Raw genomic sequence first — 24,798 nt, 5'->3', positions numbered from 1 at the left:
GCCAGGATGGGACTGCATTCACCCAAGAGAGCACTGGAGCATGGAACAGGTGAATTACTAGTGGTATGTGACCTTCGCTTAAGGTTATCTTGGTACATGAAGACCTGAAAGTTGCAAACCAATCACTAAAACATGTTTTGGGGAACTACAGGCCTGTAATCTTGATGTCTGTACCAGGAAAAATGTAACATAGTAACATCTAGAATTAGTGGACACCTGGATAAACAGGATCTGCTTGGGAAGAGTCAAATACTGTTATGGGAAGTTCCACCTTTGGAGTTCTCTGAAGCAGACAACAAGCACATGGATAAGAGTAATCCAACTGACACAGTCTACGTGGGCACTCAACAGGTTTTTAACTGAATCCTCATCAATGGTTTCTAAGGAAGATGACGTTAGGTCCAGAGATGGATGCATGATAGCATGCAGAGATGGAAAACAGAGGGTACAACTAAATGATATATCTGCCAATGGAGGAAGGCCACAAAGTACTCTAATATCACACTCAAAAGTGAAAAGCAACAAGAAAGTAGAACAGTTTACTTCTCAGTACCTCTCATGCTGACATGCAGGGATTTTAAGAAGGAAGTGACACCAAGGATAGAAATGGCACCTACAGCATTCACTACAGTCAACCATATACAGAAATCAAAAGCATACAGTCCATGGATTGAGCTGTCACATTTCAACTCAAACATAACCTCAGCAAGCTCTATGAAGGAAAGGACTCCACTCCTGAGATTACAGTAGAAGAAACATCACCAGCACTCAACTTCTGGATGCTCTGTGAGCCGATAGAGCCAAATCCAGACCACAGCATTTAGTTAATGTGCATAAAATACTAAATGGCAGCTCTGCCCCAATCTGCCAGTTTGACTTGTGTTCTCCTGACAGTAGATGGATAATAGTGTAATGCAAGAAGCCATCCCCTGTGTGAAGCTAATCATCAAGGGGAAATAGTTCAGGCATTAAAAAAACCCCACCTTTAATACATTTGAAGGCTCCCTAAGAGCACATTGATTAAGACCTAACAAATGAGGGTTCCTGATTTTTAGAGAACAATACAAAGAGAATGACTACAGAGTAAACAATTTCTTTCCAGTCATTCAAGTGCACAATTTCTATTTGTGGACATGACAGACTACACTTCAAATAATTTCTGAAGAAAATGAAAACAGGTAAAGGGATACTCACTGAAACTTTTGGGAGAAAATATTTAAGATTTCATAACAGAAACTTAAAGCAGGTATATCAGTTTTACATTTTATTCAAAAGATATCATCTTGGGCTATAGAGGGTCTTAAGTGACACCAGGGATAGAAATTAAGCCAAGTCATCTATACTGTACATAGTCAGGGGAGGGATTCTTGTGTTATTCACTTTGACCATGCTTGGCTGATGAAATAAGATGGGACCACAGCATAAGGAAGTGCATAACTTGTCACTATTTCTGACATACATGAATCCTGGGAACTACCTTTTTAAACAAACAAAATGGTGTTTTAAAGGCAAAATACATTTGTGGCCATTTTTAAATGTTCTTTTTATGTGTGTATGTACTGCATCGGGCATTTCTTCCCCAGGCACACCACGAACGTTATGGCATTTGCTTTGTAACCTCTTTGTAATGTTGGAAATGTCACCTTTTTCCACTGTGCTCCATTATCTAAATCCAGGAAGGACCCTTAATTTTGAGTGCAGGCTTTGATTTAAAATATTTAACTCAATTATGGAGAAGTATAGCTATAACTGAAAAGAGTACAAAAATGTCTGTGTCTGATCTACAGCACCTATTTTCACTACTGAGGCACATATTCACTAAGGGAAGAGTTGCTCAGAAGGACTTTAGTCCATCTTCTTCCCTCCATCAGTCCTCCTAATTATAGAATACACAGGGATAGGCTCTAAGATTGTGAAGCCCTTCATCCAAATCAAAGGTGGGAGTATGGATCATACAAATATGTCACAGGGGGGCACCAAGGTATCACAGAATAACTGAAGCTGGAAGTGAGCTCTGGAGATCAACTCATAGTCCAACCCCTAGCTGCCCTTTTTCACTCAGTTTACTCAGGTACTGTGAATGATTTCATACCAGAGGTTCGATAAGAGCATATATAGGTCAGTGCCCATGGAGCAGCTGGCATTTGATGTATGTTCTCCCATGACTATAGATATGCCCATACCCAATACGGGTCACTGGTGAGGCTGCAGAAGCAGCACAAACAATGGTAGCACTTGCAGAACACAGCAGTCATTGACCACAGTAGAGAAGGATCTTAAATCCCAAATTTTTATAACAACAAGCTTCCAGAATAACATTTTTGTTTTAAACAGAAATAGATATGCTTTTCATCCTCCCTCAATTCTCAGAAAATTAGCTTGCAGAAACAGGGGAGTGCTGGCTCATATCTTCCCCTAGGCAAGCACACTACCTAGCTATATCTTTGAGATATACACACATATAGACACACATGTAAGTACACATGGCTAGATATATATAAAAGTGTATATGAATATATATGAGTATATATAGGCATATATATCCCTATATACTTTTTAATTTTTATATATATAAAATATACACGCTCACACCTCTAGATATACCTTTGATACATATGCATTTCATGAAATGCATCCAAGATCAGTGACAAAGACTACAGTGTTCAGAAGCCATCAGTCAGGGCCAACTTTAAGCTAGCAAACATTAGCTAACAGAGTACTTTGTTATCACTTATTTCGATAACTGGAGTACCAAAAAGCTGTAATCATGTATCATGAAACTTCTGGCTAATCTTTGCAAGGACCACAAATGAAAAGCCCAAAATCTGCACATTTCTCAGCCACAAAAGTGGGTTTATAGTACTTCATCAAAACCAGACTGACACTTTATGCTAGTAAGCAGCAAGTGAGCAGATTCAGCAAGGGCTTGTCTATCCAGTTATTCTGGAATAACTGTTTCAGACTTATTCCATGTAGAGCTGTCTTTTTTTCTGAAATAAAATGACATTTTCTAGTTAAAGAATCTTAATATATTTTAAAATTTATTTTATTAGATAATCAAGGAGAAAGCACTTGTTCTGAACCAAAAATATACTCAGTCAACTGTTTATCTGGTTTTAATGTATGATTCTTTTGCTCCTCTCCTCCACACAAGCTATTTTTTGTTGCAGACAAGCCTTGAGACTAGAGAGTTTCGTTATATCTACAAACAACACAAACAAACAATGTATACCAGCAGAAAAAGCTCATAAAATCTTGGGGAAGATAACATGTACATTGTGACACTAAATAGTACATTACATGTGACAAAAAAAATACATGTGTAGAGCACACACAGACTCAGATATACCCTTGGGTACGACAAAAACACCTTGCATTAAGTATCTGCTCACAAGTCTTGCAGCTTTTGTTTGTAGAAAAGTATGTATTTTCACATTTAAACAACACTCTATTAACTGTGAAATAATTTCTTCCAAAAAGATGTTCCATACTCATCTGAATATAATCTGTAAACCATAAATTTATAGAACAAGCAGACCTATAGGTTTATGTGGTATTAGTTTTCATTTGTATTACTGTAGCACAGGAAAAATGCACACAATTTGTTCACAAGTCTTGCAATGCATGGCATTTTTCTTCAACCCCCAGCTCCTAGAGCCAAGATGATTACAAGAGAATCTCAACCTCTGCTCAAGTCTGTAGGTTTAATAGCTTTAAAGAAAAAACTTGTGAAAGCATGTATCGATCATTCCATACAGGCTCAGAAATTGGAAGGCACACCAATTTTCTTTTGAACTGCAGGATTTTTCATGAAAATGGTTGAGAACAACCAGAATTCTGGAACAGGGGCTGGCAAATCCACTCACCAGCAGCAAATGGGAGACTCACTGGTAGGAAGAGACATAACTCAACTGATCTTGTTAGAATTCAATTTCTGTTTATCAGCCCTTTGTTTACAGGCTGATCAAGCTGGCTGCACATAGAGAGAGAGACGCAGAGGAGGCAAGAGAAGGAATCTGCAACCCCATCCAACAGAACGTTACTTGATATCAGATATGTCCCATAGCAGGAGCTGAGGGGCGCTCCATCCTCTTCACAAAACGCGCACGAGCAAGATCTTGTGCAGGCGTTGCTTCAGGCCAAGGATGCTGGTACTCAGCACTGCATTGCAGACCACCTCCGAGTTTGATTTCTTACATCTGTACCCTGCATCCATGAACATGGATGACGCCGTGCACAAGAAAAATGAATGTATGGGAGGAAGAAATGGGCTGAAAAAAACGCCTCAAACCCAAGAGGCAAGTATGCTTCCTACGACTCAAAGTTTAACGCAAAGGCCTTCAACTGAAATTGTGGATCCAGGTTTGGAAAGGCATAACAACAAAGGCATGGGAGAGGCATAATACCAAGTATTAAGGACTGGTACTGGGAGCTATTAAGGACAGAAAACTGTGAATAAACAAAGAAAGGGGTGCTCGGAGCCAGAAGGCTACAGTGAAATAAAATGAAGTAGGATCATGTGCATGCTAGAAATGGCATAATTTTAATAAATAATAACAACTTTAATAAATAATTGCCTATTTTTTCCCATGGGATCACTGCCTCATCCACAGTGCTGGACAGTCCCACGCTGGGAAAGAACAGAGGTGCATTGTTTGTAGGCTCCCTGGTTCACTTGTAGAAATTTCTATGTTTCTATTTTCTAAGGAGTGAGGCAGGGAGGGAAGATGCAGGAAGGAAACAACACAGCTGTGGAGGAATTGCATCCTGTGCTGCCCTTCTTGTAGTAATTCCTGCCTCATGCTGAACAAATACCTGAGACCAAGCTGTTCACAGCTAACACCATGGTATTCTATTTTTCATATGGTTCATACAAAATGTAAACACAAAACACAGCTGCAACAGATCAATGGAAACTATATTTTCAAAATATGGAAGCACACATTTTATTTTGCAGAAAAATAATTGTTCTGTTCTCCGAAGAGCTCAAAATCTCAGATATTTGCTCTACTTCAAAAGAGATAAACCTTTAGAAAAGGAGCAAAACAAACTTTTGAGTAACTCCTGACTGGAGGAGTTGGGTTCCCTTGCATGAAGAGAAGGTTTTATTCAACTGACACCTGAGTATTTTACTGCTGGTATGATATGAGCATGCGTAATGTGGTACAGGAGCAGGATACTATATACCAGCAAAAATCCAACTTCAGAACAAAAGCCCAACATCTCATTGCTAATAGCTACCATGTCAGCTGGATGCAGTTCACTTTGGAAAGTTGTCAAGAAGTGATGTGGGAAGTCTGCCTTGTAGAGAAGAATTCTCATCTGAATTGCTAAAACCAGTCTTTCCTTATTTGCTCAGATACTTTTGTATTTTAAAAACGGAGGCAACATCAATTTCTTCCAGAAACACCTTTCAAGTGTCCACAACAGCTTTCCAAAGGAAATGAGGGCTAAGAGATGGCTTCAACTCAACCTGCAACCACGATACATTCTATTTTAAGCCTGTCTCTTGCCACGAACTACTGGACTAGGTAAGCTGTGACTGTTGTAACAAGTCAGAAATCCAGCTCCCATGACAAAATAATACAGCTTTAGCTTCCAGTAGCAGACAGGAATCAGTTGTTTTAAAATAGTCAAAAACATTTTTTGAAAATTCACCTACAACTGAGTCTTGAAAAAGATACCCCCAGAGGAAAAAATATTTGAGGAAAAATAACAGGGGCTGTAAAGCAAGTCTCCAGGCCCTACACACCTCTACGTAGATAGGCACGTAAATAGGTGTCTTGGCTTTTTAACAGTGTGAAAGTTCAGTATCATCCATTAACTTCAATACTGTAGCATGTCTTCTAGAAGTCATTACTTCTATAGATTACATAAAGACCGAACAGTTTGGCAGAGCTCAGAGGCTGGACACAGTGAAACTTCAGACTCATCAGGAATACGTAGCTGCCCGTGAGCATTTTGGCTAAGTTCTCTTTTGATGGAACAAATACTTGCGAAGCTGAATAGAAGTGATGCAACACGCAAATTTTATGTTATACACAACACCGCATTCTAACAATTCTGTGTTTTTTTTCAGTCTCCTATTAAAAAAAAAATCAAAGCAAGACTAAATGGCATGAAAGATTAGTATTAAAGATTAGTATTATATTTCAGCTCAGGCATTGCTTTTTAAAAAGCAAACAAACGGGACAGTTTCAAAAAAAACCCTCAGTTCTTGTGAAATCTTACCCTTGCATAACACTCATTTGCATTCACTGTACCATGTAGCTCTGCACTGTATAGCTCAGTACTTGTGCACTATTTGTGCCCTCATATATATTCACCAGGCACATAAGCCAATACTTACTCAAAAGTCAATCATTACCTAGCTCAACGAAATAGTTGTTTCTTTGAGATATTATTGTTGGTTTTCCTTGGTCATCAAAACAAAACCCTATAAATTACATAGATCCTTGGTATGCATGAATGCTTTAGCTGATACATATATTTTTCTTTTGCACACACTCCATTTTTCACTCCAAAAAATAATTGCAAGAGTAACAACAGAGAATGAATTCCCTCTTCATGAAACAGCTGAAGAGCTCCAGTAACGTGAACATTTCCACAATGCTCCTATAATCTATCTAAACTGTGACTTGAAGGGGAAGAATCGAGTTCAGTTTTCACTCTGATTCGGTCTTTGACCTCTATGCTAAATAAACAGATGGGGCACTGGTTATCAGCACCAGCTGTAACTGTTTTAGCAGCATGGACTCCTGTCCAGTAGGAATCAGACTCTGGCTATCAATACTTCTCAAAAAGGCTGCAAGCAGCACACAGAATGCAGTAAGTCTTTGTTATTTCCAACTCGAGCTGGTTTCAAACCAGCAAGCTACCGTCGGAATTTTCCATCCCTTTCATCCATTTTATGAAGCACACTCTCACAGCAGATGTGGTGCTTGGGAAATCCAGGAACTCCAGATGTTAGTATGCATGGGACACAGAAGAGATCCCCAGGAAAAAAAAAAGTAAACTGCATACAGCAATGAAATAAGCAATACTGTGATTCACAATATCCTGACTATTCTGCTATTCACTTCTAGTGCAATGGGTGTTAGATGTCAACTTCTGGAAACTCACACCCCAAAGTATGAGAAAAACACTACCACTACCTGCTACACAGAAAAAAATAATTACCTATTAAGCACTGGGACTCAATTTTCTCGCCTACAAAGCCAAATGTTTCCCTTATCAGAGTAGTGCTGAACATCTCAGAAACATGCAACACTGAGGAGTGCACAAACCGGAGAAATGTGTACATAAGAGTTTGTGGGTATGTCTGTACTGCAGAGTAAGTGCGATGCTGAGAATCTTGAGGCCACTCCCCAGAGTCTGCACTTCCTGGCCCTGACAGCTGCGTTAAATCTGTGGCCTTACACTGCGACAAGTTTGAGGCTTGAAGGCTCATGGATCTGCAAAAAATAACTAAGAGGAGCATCAAGGAATGCAAAATCCAACTTCCAAAAGGGACAAATTCTCGTCTAGTGTATATCAGCATAGGTCAATTGGAGGCAGCTACACTAGCGGAGACTTTCATTTGCAAGCAAGCTGTGCTGTAGGCTGAAATATTCACTTAATTTGCAGCCCAGCTTAGAATGATTAAACCCCAAGTGATCTTGCACTAGTACAGGACCCGAAAGCTTTGCCTTAAAAATTAAATACTTAACAGTTATACAGCACACTTTCTGCAAAGAATTACTTCACCTTAAACAGTCTGTACACATATAGTGGGGAAAAAATATATCTGGTAGACGTCATTAAAAAAAACCTAGTTAATATCAATGGCAAGCCATCTTAAAAGGCGTTTTAATAACCAGTGCATTTACCAACAACCAAACGCACAAACAAATTATCAAAGTGCCCACACTGATTAGCTTTAACTGCAATATCCTTTCTGAGCTTTGGGCGCAAATTTTCAAACTAATTCAGAGGCTGCAATAACACATAAATATTTTCTGCTAGCTTAATATGAATTTTAAAAGCTTTTTTTTTTTATTTTAGAGTGATAAATATTCTAGATAACATATCTGCAAGGGCTTATTCCTCTCCATATTGACAGAAATCACAACTCTGCCTTTGGCTTTAAATCAATAGTGATGGGGACTCAATTACTCAGTAATGCACTGCTGTATACCACCATGCTTAATTATAACCACACAGTGCACTATTAATACCTAAATGTAATCTCATTTGAATGGTAAAGTCTTAAAAAAAGAAAAGGGAAACAAAGAAATATGGGGAGTATTTAATCAGTTCCGACACAGATGAACAAAATAAAGCCCTTGTTCATTTGCCTGTCCTCAGATCATAAAACTAATTGTTTTAAAAACCTGGAAGATTCATAAACTTTCAATCAGTGATAAATGTAAACAAGCAAAAAGCTGGCTGGGTTTTCTTTTACATAGTAGGCATCATAGGCATTACAATTAAGAAAACATTTTAAAATGTGTATTAAAAATAGGAATAGAAGCTACATTTTTTATAATCAGCAACATGTCTTTTAATGAAAAGGCAGTGTAAACTGGCCAATCTTCATTGATTTCAGTGGATCTGGGCTGTTCCACAACAGCTCCAGAATGGGCAGAGGTTTATGCTATGCTCCAACACGCTCCACCAAAAATAAAGAAAACTATAAAGGAAAACACTCCCATGCTTTTCTCTCCAAGAGTGAGATGTACTGTTACACGTGAAAGATGTTTTTAAGAGAAGCAGATTAAGAACATTCTCGTACTCAGTAAAAAAAAACCAACATTTGTAAATCCAACAGTCTAGACAGACCATCATCTTGATGTCTAAAATATCAAAAATCATAGGATCTGCTTCTCACTCCATATGTTCTTTCCTCCTCCAGTTTCAGCCTAATCCTTAATTTAACTCATTCAAACATCCCTGCCAGAAAAAGTCAAAACAATAATGTCAAATTTAAGAAAATGCAGAAGGTGTTCAGCGTATCAATACAGTGCCAGCCTACGTGGCAGAGCATTAGGAGCTAAGCTGAATACCAACCACCTCACCCAGACAATGTTCAAATACAAATAACAACTTTCCTCCCTTAGTTATTTTATTCATCTGCAACAGTACATTTTGTTTTTCTTATAAAAGGTCTTAAGGTTTTACTTTACATGTACGCCAGGTTCTGACATTTAAAAGAAAAGACACCCACAAAATTGACGTCCGATGACTGTTGATCTGTCACAACTGCCAGCATCAAGTACAACATCATTTAATTTTATGGTGAAAAGACATCATGGGTTTTCCCCCTGCACACTCTCTTAGTTTATACATCTGTGCTTCCCAGTATGGTTAAATTGGCCTTTCTCGAATAACAGAAATATAAAGCAGGTATTAACTTACCTTACGCCCATCACTTGCATGGCAGTTCACATTTAAAGGAGTCAATAAAGCCATCAGTTTTTCTTCATTACCACTCCTGTAAATGGAGAGGAGAGGATTATGGAAAGGAGGGAAAAAAGACAGAGCTCTTTGCAAAACATTTGCTAAGGAGCTGGATATCAAAGTATAGTATATTGAAATTTGTACTCTGCTAGAGAGAATGTCAGATGGCTAAAGGACCTTCTGAACATTTCAAATCCAAGGGTAAATACAGAAAAGAATATTAAATTTGCAGTTAAGTGTATTACAAAAGATCATGCAAAACCACCTCTTAATTAACCTCCTTAACCTCATCTTATATTTCCTTTATCTAATTTTATAGATCCTCTGAAAGCCATTTGCTGAATTAAATGTTCTGAATTAAATATATTTTCATAGCATATGGCCCATAACATTTGAAACTACATACCAATATCCAATATTTAGAAGGGTTAACGGTCTATATAAAACAGTCTTGTGCTGTCAGAAGGAAGGATGAAAGCATCTCTGGAATATACAACTGAACTTTACACCTTTTGTATTGGCTTCCTTATGCTCTGTTCTGATAAAACCTATTTTCAAAATATATCCTAAGGTAGCAGTGAAAACCAAAAGAAAAGAACAATTCCAATATTTAAATTGTTCTCAAAAGAACAGTCACAAAACGATAAAGAGGATTTAAGCAGCTTAAAGCAAAGACTCAATATTAACCTTATAACCACCATAGTGGGGGATTTCAATTACATAAACAGGCTTTTCCATTTGTACCAGACTGTAAAGTCTGAAGAGATTTATGCGAGTGAAGTGGGGGTTTTGCATCATTTCATGCAAAGGCAATGACAAAACATTACTGTTTTAAAAATCCCTTTTCCTTTGCTGCTCCCACCCGCAAAATATGCTTTATATTCTAAGCAGCACTCACCTAGCAGCTTCCAGGAGTTCGTCCTTCTTGTATTCACCTAAATGATTGCAAAATATCATGCTGTTAGCATTTGGCAGAAGACAGATTAAGAAATGCAGTAGGAAGCAAATACAGAATTAAAACAGAGAAGAGGAGAAAAAAGCCCACACCCCGCTGGGTGATGGAGCTGTGACGTTAGCCAGCTTGTGGAGGCAGCATCACCAGTACCTTGGAGACGGGCAGCAAATTGACGCATCTTCTTGTCCAATCCTCAGATGGAAAGGCTTTCTTTGGACAACCAATGACTGCGAAATCTTGTGTCCAGAAACACAGTCCCGCTGATAACAGCATGTCAGCTGAAGACAATGTCCCCACCCCCTGCCCTATTCAGTATGTCACATTATACTTGGGAAGCATAATAAATTCTGAGACAAAAGCAAGGCAGTGCAGCTTTTTAAAAGGTACAAATTACTGATCTCCAAAGCTCTCACCTGCCTATTTGAACAGTAATACTAGACTTCACTAAGTTCTTCAGAAGAGCAGTGACGATTTAAAAAATTCCGAATATTATATCATCAGCCACTTTACGCATTTGAAATAAAAAGCACAGACAAAAGAGCATGAACTCTCCAAGAGATTTTGTTACGACACTCTGAGATTAGAGATAACCACGAATAATATTAAAGCAACATTTACATTTGACATTTGAGTTACAATAGACAACTCAGGAGGGTTGTTGCATCACAGGATTAAAATTGCATGTGAATATCTTAAAAAGAGCATTGAACAAGATGACCTGTGGAAGTAAGACAGTATTCTACAAAACTGAATCATTATGACATTGTGTAAGGGAATCTCAATTCAGAAATTAGAAAAATAGCTTTTTAGCAGCTTTATGAAGTCACAGAACAGAGAGTATCCTAAGAGCCTAGGAAAAAACATACCATATACCACCTGCCAGAGAATTAAAGCCTCTAACCACAAAACAGGAAGATGAAGCTGTCCTGCCAGAAAGAAAAAACCTTTGTGCTGCCTCCTATATGTATTTGTAATAAGCTTCCAGTGAAACTGTCATTACAGGTGAGGAAAGCCGTTGGGCCACAGGAAATGCCAGATCGAACTGCAGGTAAATGGGAAGGTTCCTCTGGCAACAATATCCCTCAACAAAGAACTCCTCTAGGCTGCGGGAGGAGGGTTAGAGTCCTCATCCATTCAAACAGCTTGGTACTACCCCCCTCACAGCTCCTCTGGTTATCAGTAGAGGGGGACATGAACCACAACAAACCCAGCCCCCCCCAGGGCCTTAAGGAGCCCTGTTTCGTTCAGCATCATGCCTTCACCCAAGGGTGAGGAGGAAGAGGGCGAGTGCACACAGCCATGCACCTCCCACCCCAGCCCCCTGGCTGCAGCTGAGGAAGTCTCAGACAAAGGCATCTCATCATACTGGTGAATTTTCCTTTCACAAGCGTGTTCAGCTGCTTTCTGAAACATTCAGCTTCGGGAATTAACAATAACCTGCAGCAAGGAGTTCCACCACGCAACTGCCTCTTGCATGACAGGTCTCTGAACTGAGCGGTTCTGTGTCACTGAACCCCAGCGATGGAGCAGATGGGGAACCTTCCATGCAAAGGTGAAGAACTGAAATTAGCATTTCAAACATAGGCCATGAAGGTTAATTTAGCTTTTGGAAGAATTTATACGTCTGTCTTAACAAGACTTTTGATCATGAGACAAATAAAATGACACAAAAATATGGTTGCCTTTGTCTTGCCACCGCTCTCCAACTTCACCAGAGGGGGGTCCTGCCTTTTCAAGCCATGGTGCATGTTCCTCTTTTTTTTTAATGAAAAAAAAAATACTGGGCACAGTTGTGAGTGTTTCAAATCAATGGTGAGTGAAAAGCACTGGCCAGCATGTTATGAGGAAAGGAAGACATTTTATTACTACTGCATTACTTGTGCAACAAACAGCTGGATTTCCTGCAGAAGAGTTATTGGCCTGTATTACATCAACACTTTAGGGACCTAATCAGATTCAAAGACCTGTTTGCACATTCTGGTTTGGCAGTGCATCTAGCAGTCCTAACCAGGCTTTTGAATACTATTAGGTTAGACAAGTGTAATAACATTTTTCCTTCATGCTCAGTAAGTTGGTAGTTTAAAACACAAATGCCCTCTCCTCAAGTACCTCGATTAGCAAAAGCATTCCTGACCAACAGAAACGGAAGGCTGTGGCTTTTGATTTAGAAATGTCCCACTGTATGCCTAAGTAAATCAGTTACTTTCACTAAGTGGTACTTTTATAAAAGGCATCTACAGAAACGGTTGAAATTCATACAAGCAATTCTTGAAATTCGTCACAGCTCTCTCACACTGCGATATGGACTAGGAAAACATTATCTTGTAACTGGCTAACTTTACTACTACTCTCAAAAAGCTGTCACATTTTGCAAAGCAACACCTAAAATTATAGAGGCGCTTACAGAACACCATCAGGTTTGCTAAAAAAAGGTCAAGTGCGCTCCGCAGGGCTCTGCTCTCCTGGCTAGGAACAGGAACGGGATGAAGGGGAAGCCCTTGGCCACACAGTGAGCAGCTGGTGGGACGCCACTGAGCCCAGAGAGGGCTGGCTGATGGCCTGCGGGAGAAGTGGGTGGCACTGACGCAGGACCTTCTGCTGGCACAGGCTGGGTTCCCACTAGAGGGCTCTGCCAACACAGCTAAAGCCGCATGGCTACCAAGCACACCAAAGGCCATCCTGCAGCACTCGGCCACAGCTTCCTCATAAAATATTCACTTGCAAAGCATTTGAAAACAAACTATGCATGCTGATGGCAGAGGCAAAATTCAAGTTCTGAGCTGAAGTACAGGAATACAGACCATCAACCTCACATAATACTTCTGTTCAAAGAATGTCAAACTGTTTGGCTTGAACCAAGCTAATAACATCACTTAAAGAGCTCCTTCGGTCAGGTTAGGATTTATAGATTCGCAAAAGGGCATCTGCAGAACAAAGTGCAGATAACAGCCTGAATTACTCCCAAATCTCTTAGCAGTTGCTGGCTTTGAGAGAAAAACATCCTTCCAATCACAGTGTCAATACAGAGGATTTTTGGCAGCAGTATTTTGGATAGCATAAAGCTTGTCTGCCAGAGGTGTGAAAGTTAATGTCGTTAGGCCTTGCCACAGAAGACCAAAACTGAAATACAAGGCTGCAAACAATTTTCATCTATTTGCTGTGTGGCCCTTCCATCGTATCTCAGTTCAACCTGTCGTTTCTGTGTTTCATGGCCCAAACCACACACGGCCACACCACCAGACACATCCTGCCACACAAGGTAGGTGAGAACTTGCTGGCATACCTCCCTTCTCAGTACAAGAGAGACCAGAGTGACAGCCCGGCAGCCCACCACCACGTGCTGGGCAGCCCAGGGACAGTCAGCCTGGGAATTTCTGAAGGCAAGGATAGAAATGGTATGAAATGGGGAGCAGAGAGGCCTGTGCCAAAGCAGCATCCCTGTTCCTGTCTCGTCAGATAAAAGCTGGTAGGTAAGTAGAAACTGCTCAGTGTCTGGTGTTCACTGCATCTGATCAAGTTCACTGCTTACAGCTTGCTCAGCATCCTTTAAACCATGAAGTTCTCTACTTGCTCCCAGCTCCAGATCACACCACTGCTGCTCCATTTATGCTAGAAGTAGGAGGTCACCACTGGCAACCACAGATAATCAGTGTTTCAAAACACAGCTACCACCAGGCAGCTAACTAGCCCTAGCTCTGTCCCCTCCCAGGACAAAACCAGTTATCTTGAAGACCTCTGATCAGCTGCTGTGAACTAGTGACCATGGCTCCACATGCTGTGCAGCCACCGCTGTACCTGGCCCTAGCTGCATTTTGCAGTAGCTGGTTAGCATCAAATGCTTATTAACTATCAGACATCAGTGGCCACTTGCACCTGGCGGTTAAGCAGATCAGTAGCTAGAAGCTCAATTGCGATCTCAGTGGAAGACAGGAGACTTTGCCTTGCACCGAGACAACATGCTGATCAGCAGCCACTTTGAATCCAACCGCAGCAGATGAAAGTAACTGAAAGAAGAGAGGAGTACTGAGCTGCAGACGTACACAGACATATGCAGGCACATCGTATTTGGGAGAATGAAAGACAGAATGCACCAACAGTGACAGGCTGAAATCTTTATGTGCTCCTAACGTGTTCCTTTCATTTGTGCTTTCCAGCTTAATGATAAAAGCTGTAGCCAGAAAAGCACAACCAGCCTCTTACAGCCAGACTAGACCATCTACGAGCCCTCTTCTACCATCAACCTGTTCTGCCTGCTTCCCATCTTCAGGGTGCCATCTTCCTATCTTTGTGGTTATTGGTGCCACATCATTATGTGGTGTTACATTGGGTCACACTGAAGGTCCAGGTGCTGCACAAATCTGTTCCATTATTAAAGAGTTACAAGGATTAATCAGTCAACCCACTTCTAGCTTTAATTCACTAGCAACCTTTAAATTTTAAACTTACTAGATGAGTCTGTGAAACATGACCATCACATATGAATGTGCTCAAGATAAAAGAAAAACTTCTGGAGAAAACTAACAATGAACCAGTCCTACTGTGTACTTTACAGACAAATAACCCTATTTCACTCTCTCCCAAAAGTGTTGAAATTTCATCTGACTACTGCAAGCTGAAAAACCTATCTGAATGCACAGCATAAACCAACAGTGCTTTTTCAATGCATCTACGCTAAGAAACAAGGTGAATTGCTCTCCTCTCTCTCCCCTCCTGAATGTCAGCTAACACAGAAACCAGCCAGAGCCAAAACGTCAACCTGGACAAAGCAGTTTTTGTGTTATCATACTAATATGTGTCAGTTTTCCACAGTGAGGACAATTCCCTAAAAATTCATGTCACACAGATTAAATCAAGCCATAACTATCCAACATAACAGCAGAAAACAATGGGGAAAATATTGATGAAAATATTTTCAACGAAACTGAAAAAACAAAGAGGATGAACAAGTTGCACATCATATGGAATCACAGTTACAAATTTTAATCCCCAGAGTACTAATAAACAATGAAAAATTTTACCCTAGCCAATGGTACCCTGCTTCTGAGATATGTGCAACTGTGGCCACAGGCTGGGGAGAGATGATTCATGAATATGACATAATCATGGAATGGTTAAGGTTGAAGGCACCTCTGGAGGTCCTCTCTTCCAACCCTTCTACTCAGGCAGGGCCACCTAAAGCAGTCTGCCTAGGACTGCATCCAGGCGGATTTTGAACATCTCCAAGGATGGAGACTCCACAACCTCCCTGGGCAACTTGTGTCAGTGGTGGGTCCCACTGAGCTCAACTCATTAACCTTCCAGGTGGCAGTCTCTTCAGGACCTCCTCTTTCTTTCTTGGCAGCTGCAGGCCTAGCAGCACTGGAAGTCAGGGGTAAAATCTTGCTCCATTAGAAAACATGGCAGCTCTGCATTTGACTTTGACCACATGCAGACTACGGCTTGTTATTGGCTGCCTACCCTGAAAACTTGAACTACCACTTTTGAAAATACATGTCCCATGCTAAGACTGACAAGATGTTTGTGAACAGCCCCCAGTAGATTTTTTTCAAGTAAGTATCACAGTTATCCAGCAACACAGTGGACGTGGGCTCTACAGCACAGCAGTAGAGACAGCGGGTATCAGAATCTCTCCTTTTTCCTCATTTATGTGTTTCTGGTGCCTTTCCAACTGGGTACTCTGCTAGCACAGGATTGCATGGGGCTGCTGGGAAAACAGCATCAGAGTCCTGATGCAGCTGGGAGGCTGACAACTTGTTTTTCCATCAGATGTGTCATTTCATCCAGCTCAGCCTGTGGCCACCCAAACAGGTCCCTGAGAATGAAGAGCCTTGGCAAGATGGTGCAGAGGGGAGGGAGGGAAAATGAAGACTCTGTCTTTGAGTTGGCATTGCTACAAAGCAAGCAATCTATGGACCACAATCCAGAGTTTAGCAAAGAAATAAACACCATAGAAGTAAATTAAAATCTATCTTTTCTCTGAGCAACCAGGACTTCACAGATCTATGAGCGAGCAATGACCACACATCTACATGTGCCACCCTTTTTAATTCACTGTGATATCTGGAGTAATATTTAAGTTATAATCAGAGCAGGAGGCTTTTAGTGCTTGTGATGGACTACTACGGGGTTTTTCTTTTTTGGTGGGAGTGGGTGTTTGTTTGGTTTTCTTTGTTTTTGTGGTTTGTTTGGTTTTTTTTAGAACACCATTCTAGCAAACTCAAATTTTATTTTCAATGTGGCTGCTTTTGGAAGGGTCCAATCACACCAATAAAATACTCACCAATTCCTTCTTCCTCATTTAACTTTTCTTATAAGTAAAGCAACAGGTGGGACTAAAATATGGAGTTAAATCAGAGCAAGGTATTGCTACCATCCAAAAAGCACAAGGTTGAGGGAACAACCACCTGACACAGCAACAAAATGTCAAAATAATTTAAAAAAAAAGGTATGTTGAAATAATAAACTTCGGGAAAAGGCATTTATAACTAAGAAGTACAAGAAACATATGAGAAGGAAGAGAAACAAAAATAATAATTTCAGATTTTATTATTAAACTCCCAACTTCCCACTTGTTTAGGGTTAATTTTATTATGCCTCTTGCACTTCTCCACTCAGCTGTTTCTCACAACTAAATGGGCTGATTTTATAAGCTGACAGGCTCCATCAGAAACACAGAAAGAACCTAATTTTAAGCTCTCGTCACAGATGAAAAACACCAAAGCAATTCTGGAACACAGGAGGTTCCACATAAATATGAGGAAAAACTTCTTTACGGTGAGGGTAACTGAACACTGGAACAGGCTGCCCAGAGAGGTGGTGGAGTCTCCTTCTCTGGAGACATTCAAAACCCGCCTGGACGCGTTCCTGTGTGACATGATCTAGGTAATCCTGCTCCGGCAGGGGGACTGGACTAGATGATCTTTCGAGGTCCCTTCCAATCCCTAACATTCTGTGATTCTGTGATTCTACTATATGCAAGAACAACAGAAAAGCAACTCAGGTGATAATGTCTCCAAGAACAAGTTGCAGACAAGGGGGAATGTTACCAAGGAAGAAAGGTTTGGTACCTTGAGTCTGCCTCTTCTGATGAAGGTGAGTCAGGAACTGTGCATGCGGATTCAAATTAGCCATTTGAAATAGAAATTTAAAAACTGAAAATGGCTCAGTTAACAGTGAAGTGCTTTAAGGGGCATGTTTTAAAGGGCGGGGGGGGGGGGGGAAGTGTGAGAATTACAGAAATAAACAAACATCATTTAGTTTTGGCTACAACTCTACCAAACCACTGAAGCTAGCATCATCCTACCTGGAATAACTTTCAGTTAGGTGGACAGAGCTTGAATCCAGAGCATTCCTGATTCAGTCTTCTAGAAACAGAAAGATGGATCTCTTCTACGGCCTGGCAGGAAGCAGCACATCAGGAAACCTGCAGCTTTGTATAGCACAGATTGGCAAAACCTCTGCTAGGGTCTTAAGTAATGGAAGAGGTTCTCATCTATTAAGCCATCAATTCAAAGGACATATATTACATAAGCATATATAAGATACAGCAATTATTAAATGCTGTCTTCATATCTAAGTATAAATTGCATGTACATTACGCGTTTTGGTCACTAAGAAGGATTAGGTGGTGTATTAAAATGGGTCTTCAGTGCATGTGCAATTATAGCACCATTAAGTTTACATTTGCCACATAACATACTTCTGTTTCTCAGAGGAGCTCCCTTCAATGGTGCTGACCTATTTGTTAAAAAATGCTATCAGATTTCCTTCACCATACAGTGGCAGGAAGATGAAAAAGTCCCTTTGTCAGAAGGTTTCAAGTTTCTTAACTCTTAAATCATAAGATACAAAGATGAAGCTAAGTGAATCACAGCAGCCAAACAGAGGAATCTTCCTGAATGTGCAGGGAAAGGACAGAACACATCACACTGCAAGACCATAATAATAAATTTAAAAAAAAAAAAACAAACAACAACCCAACAAAGTAACAAAAAACTCCTAAAACCACCCATCATGTGGTAATCCGTATAATCATTCAACAAATATATAATAATTCAACAAAGCTACCGTACCCTACAATTTCTTCTGAAATAATAAATCTGACAAACCTTCTACAACTCATCTCTTTAGTGTACCTGTACAAGTAGTTTCAATTTCTTCATATTAGTGCATGCTACTCAAACACCATGCACACATCCATTTTTTATTCATAGTGTGAAAAACGTATTATTTTCAACACAACTGCACTATTTCAGAATGCTGTAGTTTTCTTAAAGACACACCACCACTCATCTGTCATGTCTTCAGACTGAGACTGGAAGAGGAAAAAGAATTGCAGAATTTCAAGAGACTGGGAAGAAAATCCAAACCTTCTGCAATTCAAACCACACTGGTGAGGGGGGAAAACTGAAGGGGTTAAGGCTCATCTTTTCACCAAAGTTCAATGCTCATGAGATCTCTTCTGAAATACCCATGGAAAAGGAAACTTGATTGTTTTTTTCCAGACCTGTTGAGCCTTCCCCATCACCCACCCCTTCATGCCTAATGCAAAGGCAATATTCCCATTGCTCTCCCTCTTCCCTTGTATTTATTCCATCTACCAGCAAAAACAAACCCCCACTGTAATTCCCACTACTCCAGCCATGCTCCATATTAATAACTCAACTGTGTTATTCCATTTTTCCAGCAACTACTTCTTTTTCATTTCTGTAATATGTCTGCATATGCATTTTCCCTCCAGGATTTCTAGGAAAATCTTTCCAAAGGAAGACAAAGGCCTAAGAAACCCTCTTTGTCAAAGATGTGAGTACAGTGGAGGTGGATAAATAGCCAAGTAGTATATCCAGAACTTAGCAGGAGAAATAAGCTGCTTTCATATTAGTGCATCCTGTTCAAAAGCCAGCTCCCTCCCAGTCCTTCCAAACAGTTTCTTCAAACAAGGAAATTCTTTGATCCCCCAGAATATCCTCTAACGAGAAACCACAGAAATGCCTGATTATAACTGACACAAAGGATGGAAGAAAACTAGCAAGAAATATATATATACATATATATATATATATATAACCCTCAGGAAAGCTATATTGTATAAAAGCAAGCTCCAAAATTATGCTCCATCATCTTATCTTTCTCTGAAAAGATCTCTGGAGTGAACATGAGCAGACTAAATTTTGCAATCTCTCCAATTTTCCCACTGTAGATAAAACATGCTAGCAAGCGGGGTACACTGTGTCTGAAAATGCTGGATTCAAAATTGAAGCATTTATTTTAACCAAAAAAATCTATACTCTCTTAGATAAAGCAAACATGATGGATTTTGTACTAACAATTTGTACAGACTGAAAGAAGTGTGTTTTTTTAATGTTTGCTAGGAAATGACTGAGACACAAAATGTACATATGTGCCAAAGTATTTTTTTAACTGACTTTAAAAAGGTTTTTACTGAACAGTACAATCCTTCCTCTGTACATCTGAAGCTGCCCCATGTATCTAAACTTAGTCTAAAAGCTTGAGAAAACAGAGATTGCCACCTTGTAAAAATGCACGTACGCCGCCATGCTTGCCCTGCAGCACATACCCTGGAAGGCACTCAAATCCAGTTAAATCACTTCTCTATCTCCTAGACAAAAAAAACCATGAAACATTTCCTACGCCTGCTGGGCCACAGAGCAGCGAGCAGAAGGAAGGAACTCCTTTGTAACTGGAGGAAACACAGGGCCAACCTGTCGAACACACAGCAATGAAGCCACTTAGCTGTACTTTGGAAATTAAAGAAAACAATGCCGGAACACTATGTTTATTACCAAGAGCAGAGATGTCATTAAAGGGGAAAAAAAAAAAGAGTCACCTTATTTTTCTGCAACACTTAAGTACAAGTAAATCTTTATCAAAAGAATGTCAAAACAGAGGTAACACATTTTGTTACAATGAACAATCTTGCTATGCCAAACAGGAAACTAATCTGTCAACAGTTCAGTTTAAATATTTCGAAAAATATGCATTTCCCCACAATAAAAAGGTAACAAAATAACCCAACTGCTTTTCCACTTATATTAATGCCATATATCTCAAATAACTTTGCCTCGCTACTGCAAGCAAAGTTTTCCTCCCCGTGCGTTTTTATTTGCCAGTTAAAAGTCAAAAGACAGTTGGAAAACAAGGAAAAGCTTGGTACAATTTGGGGGAAGAGAGGAGACAGCAGCATGACTGGAAACAGGATATATGGATTGATATGAAAGACTCGTGCTAGTACCCCAGAGTAAACAAGAGCTGCGTTTGACTTGGATACATCCTTCCCCTCCCTTATCCTTCCCATCAGATCTTACAACATAGGAAATATACACTTAAAAGTGAGAGTTCCCATTTGTTTTGTTTCATTTTAAAAAATTGTCTTTAATGCCTTTTCTGAACACACATTTGCACAAGCAGTGATCAGTCACAGTAACTCAGATCAAGCTTCGCCTGGTCTGAGTGGTGGTGTGGTCTCTGGGTGTTCACTCTGTCAAAGAGCTGCTCTGTGCCCTTCATGTTACTAGGGGTGTGTTGTAAGAGGAAGGAAAGAAGTTTGGATTTACGGAAAGTGTTCAGAATCTAAAATCTGCAAACTGTTGTCCTCCCTAAAAAATATCTATTAAAACACCAGCTGGGGAAAATGAATTTACTATTTACATTCAGGCACTTTTTGCTACTCCTGTTGGAATAACATACCACAAGATGTAAATATGGCAATAATAATATCTAATGCCAATATGCAAGAGGTCTAGCTGTGAAGGGTTACGCTATTTACCAACAATGAAAGAATACTGAAATACTACATACAACTCAAGTTTTGTAAACATTTCCAGGACCTTATATCAACCTCATTGTTTTAAATGCTTTGCTAGTTAAATACGTGATAGAATAGTTCAGTTGGAAGGGACCTACAACAATCATCCAGTCCAACTTCCCAACCAATTCAGGGCTGATCAAGTTAAAGCATGTTGTTAAGGGCATTGTCCAAATGCCTCTTAAACACTGACAGGCTTGAGGCATGGACCACCTCCTTAGGAAGCCTGTTCCAGTGTTTGAACATCTTCTCAGTAAATAAATGCTTCCTAATGTCTCAACCTCCTCTGGTACAGCTTTGAGCCATTCCCACATATCCTGTCACTGGATCCCTGGGAGAAGAGCTCAGCACCTCCCTCTCTGCTTCCCCTCCTCAGAAAGCTGTAGAAAGCAATGAGGTCAACCCTCAGCCTCCTTCTCTCCAAACTAGACAAACCCAGAGTCTTCAGCCATTCCTCATAGGTAAAAGGATTACACATAAGATTTCTTAAAAAAAAATAACTCGTTGCCCTAAATGACAATACGGTTCACTACAAAGACTGGAAACAGAATAGCACCACGGGAAAAAAGGCGGCTGACAGAAGGAAAGAAATACTAACTCATTAATTAAAGACAAGAGAGCTTTTAGTTCACCAGACTGCTGTCTTTATGTTTCACCTCCAAAGGAGAGCATTTGTTCTTCAGTTTTTCATTTATGCATAGAAAGTTTCATCTGATGCAATATAGGGCTGCCTGTTCAATAGACCCCCTACCCAAGACAACTCTGTGGAAACCAGTCACCAGTTATGTCCAGCTTTACACTGCTGATACACCACGTGCACTTCATTTCTATTGCACTGGAAAACTAAGTACCAAGACTTCACTGTCCCAGGTATATCCATGAATAAAGCACCTTCCAAACTAATGTTTGCTCTTCACTGCAGGCCAGAAAGGAAATACATAAACTGCATGTACCCTCAGCATGACAGCTCTGCAGCTTTCTGTGCAGACCTGCAGTGAAAGGTAGTTTAATTACATTCTGCATGAAGTAGGAAAAAATACTGCTTTCTATTCTCAGTTACTTCTAGTAATTCTCACTAGATTTAAAGACTCTGCTTACCTCAAATAATTCAAATATAATTGGCTAAAAAATATTCCTACATTCCTCATTCATCATAACCATTAATCATCTTAAATATCCCCAAGAAAATACATTTAAATGATCCTCTTATGAGGTAATAGGATTACCAGCAGCTCCTAAACCAGCCTATTTTGCCAACGGCTTTATTTCAAAGTTATTCTGAGGTATGCTTCATTCTTAACTTCCCAAAAAGTGGTATTTTAAACCTCCATTTGACCTAAAATGAAAGAGGACCATGCAAGAGTTAACACAGGTTTTCTCTACTGTGTCTTAGGTGTATTAGTTCAGCACAAGCTAACTCAGTACTACCACTCCTTACAGAGAGCATATACCATCAAGGAGAAATAATACTGTACCTTCCCCACCACCAGCTTAGGATTCCTGCTTATCGTTTCTGTTAGAGCTCAGTTATTAATTCAGGAGACTGTGAGATCTACTACTGAGAGATCTTGCTTCCTGATGCTGAGTCTCCTTTTTGCCATCCTCTGAGCATACCTCAGCAGACCAGAGCAAACACAGGTTATAAGAGAACTGGGTCTGTCTTCAGAGACAAAGAAAAACTGCAGGGAGGAAGAACAAACTCACAGAGAAAGGACAGCTCTTGCTGGATCGCACTGTGCCATTAAAATAATTCTAGCATATATGTCTGGCATAACATGCTTTACTACGATCAAAATGGTTTTGGATTTGTATGAAGGACACAAGGCAAGGCAACTGAAGGAACAGGAAAGGAAATATACAAAGGGAGGGAGTACTAAAAGTTTCTAATTTCCCTTTTTCCATTCAACAGTCACACATCAGCAGCCTTGACCCCTGGCTGTGGGCTATCTAGGAGCCATCAAACAGTGTAAGACATCAGTCTGCCTCTAGCTTTTGTCAAGACAGTTTTTATATTTACCATTTTGGCCCAAATAGAAGGCAAGCTTAGATATGGAAGCCCTCATCATTCTTGAACATACAGATGGTGCTTCACAAGAAAATTTCCCTCTGTGAATCAGCGGTGTCCTCTGGAAACCTGAGCCATACTTGGAAGTATAGTACTTTCAGCTTTTAGTGGGGGATTCCTGTACTTTCAGCTTTTAGTGGGGGATTCCTGGCCAGCAGCTAAAAAGCAGGGTCTCAGCAAACAGTCATAATCCTCTTTTCCTTCCCCCTTTTCTCACCTCCAAGATGCTGCTCCTAACCTTAGCAAAGAGAGAATATCCTATACGGGAAGGTACAGACACATATGGTAAGAGCCACAATGCACATAAGTCATAAATTATTTTCCCTCTCACTTGCTAGGTCTCCAGGAAGAAAACACTCATCTACCATCTTGCAGCAGTGCAGACAGACAAAAATGGGCAGATTCTTGAGATGGAGCTACATTTTCCCTGCCAGTGGTCAGGAACAGGTTTCCCTGTATAGCTCAACACAACTTAAAGAGAAAAAAAGATCCACGAAAGGTAAGATTTACTGGGTAATTAGATCAACAATTTCTACAACACTGATGAGAGCTCTCATCTAGCTCCCTGAGGATACTGCACAATTTGAAAAGGAATCACTTAAAATAACTATCTTTAGATTTGCGGGGAAGACCAGTATGAGTTGCAATACAAACACAGAAATGTTCTTCTCTCCATTCTAAGACAAGTATCAGATTTAATACATGAATATGCTGCTGATTTTTTTTTTTCATGTCTTACTTTGCTCTTTCTATCCCTCTAGTTTTATCAAGCTTTTTAAATTTTTTTTTTTAACATAGAAAAAACCACAATTGTCTTTTATCTACTGGAAACTAGAAGAGTTGTTCACAAAAAAAAATTTGCTATGATTGCTAAAAATTAAATAGAATCTGTACACCTCCCTTCAAAGGAAAGGTTATTTTTCTGTGTTCTGTCAGAGAAAATAAATCTTACCCTTCCAGGGCAATGGACAAGTGACTAACCAGCAAAGCCACATATGAAATAATATATCACTGAGAAAATAATATCTCTTCACTCGGATCTGCTTTGCCTCATATTTTTAGAATGCCTAACAACAAAAAACGGAGTTTCTCTACAACTGCAAAACAGACACCCAGGTTTTTGGATGGTTCTGCTAACTGGCAGCAGTCTCTCAGCACCAGATTAGCTGTTCAATTTCAGCACAGAATTGCCTTTAACAGGTGAGATTTACCCTGCAGGCAAAGGATAGCTGGAATTTTGACTCCTTGCATTCACTCCTGCAATAGCCTCGCCACAGAAGGAAGTCCTTCCAGAAGAATGTTAATTCAGACTGACCACACATTGAAGCAAGACTGCTCTTGATTGGGCTGTTTAACAGTGGATGTAAATCAAGATGCCAAGGCAGCCTCCACCCTGCCTCACACTTGGGACATAGTACTAGAGACTCTACTATTCCAGTGAAGTTGGTAGAAGTAGTTCAGGGAGGAGCAGCAGCACACACACCAACCTCCTTATGACTTTGGGCATGTCACTGA

At 40.0% G+C, this 24,798-nt stretch overlaps 1 protein-coding gene across 1 annotated transcript in view; it reads right to left on the bottom strand.

The window, feature by feature from the left end:
• TNKS (tankyrase) overlaps positions 1 to 24,798 on the bottom strand; it is a 148,241-nt gene that overhangs the window by 59,030 nt on the left and 64,413 nt on the right. The window contains exons 4-5 of the mRNA XM_068402666.1: positions 10,337 to 10,373; positions 9,397 to 9,472 (exon numbers count right to left, since the gene is read on the bottom strand). Coding sequence (XP_068258767.1) covers positions 9,397 to 9,472; positions 10,337 to 10,373 — 113 coding nt within the window. The remainder of the gene's footprint in view (positions 1 to 9,396; positions 9,473 to 10,336; positions 10,374 to 24,798) is intronic.

The sequence above is a fragment of the Nyctibius grandis genome, chromosome 6 (assembly GCF_013368605.1).
Source record: "Nyctibius grandis isolate bNycGra1 chromosome 6, bNycGra1.pri, whole genome shotgun sequence".
NCBI classification, from domain to species: domain Eukaryota; kingdom Metazoa; phylum Chordata; class Aves; order Nyctibiiformes; family Nyctibiidae; genus Nyctibius; species Nyctibius grandis.
This window is presented reverse-complemented; position numbering and strand designations above follow the sequence as displayed.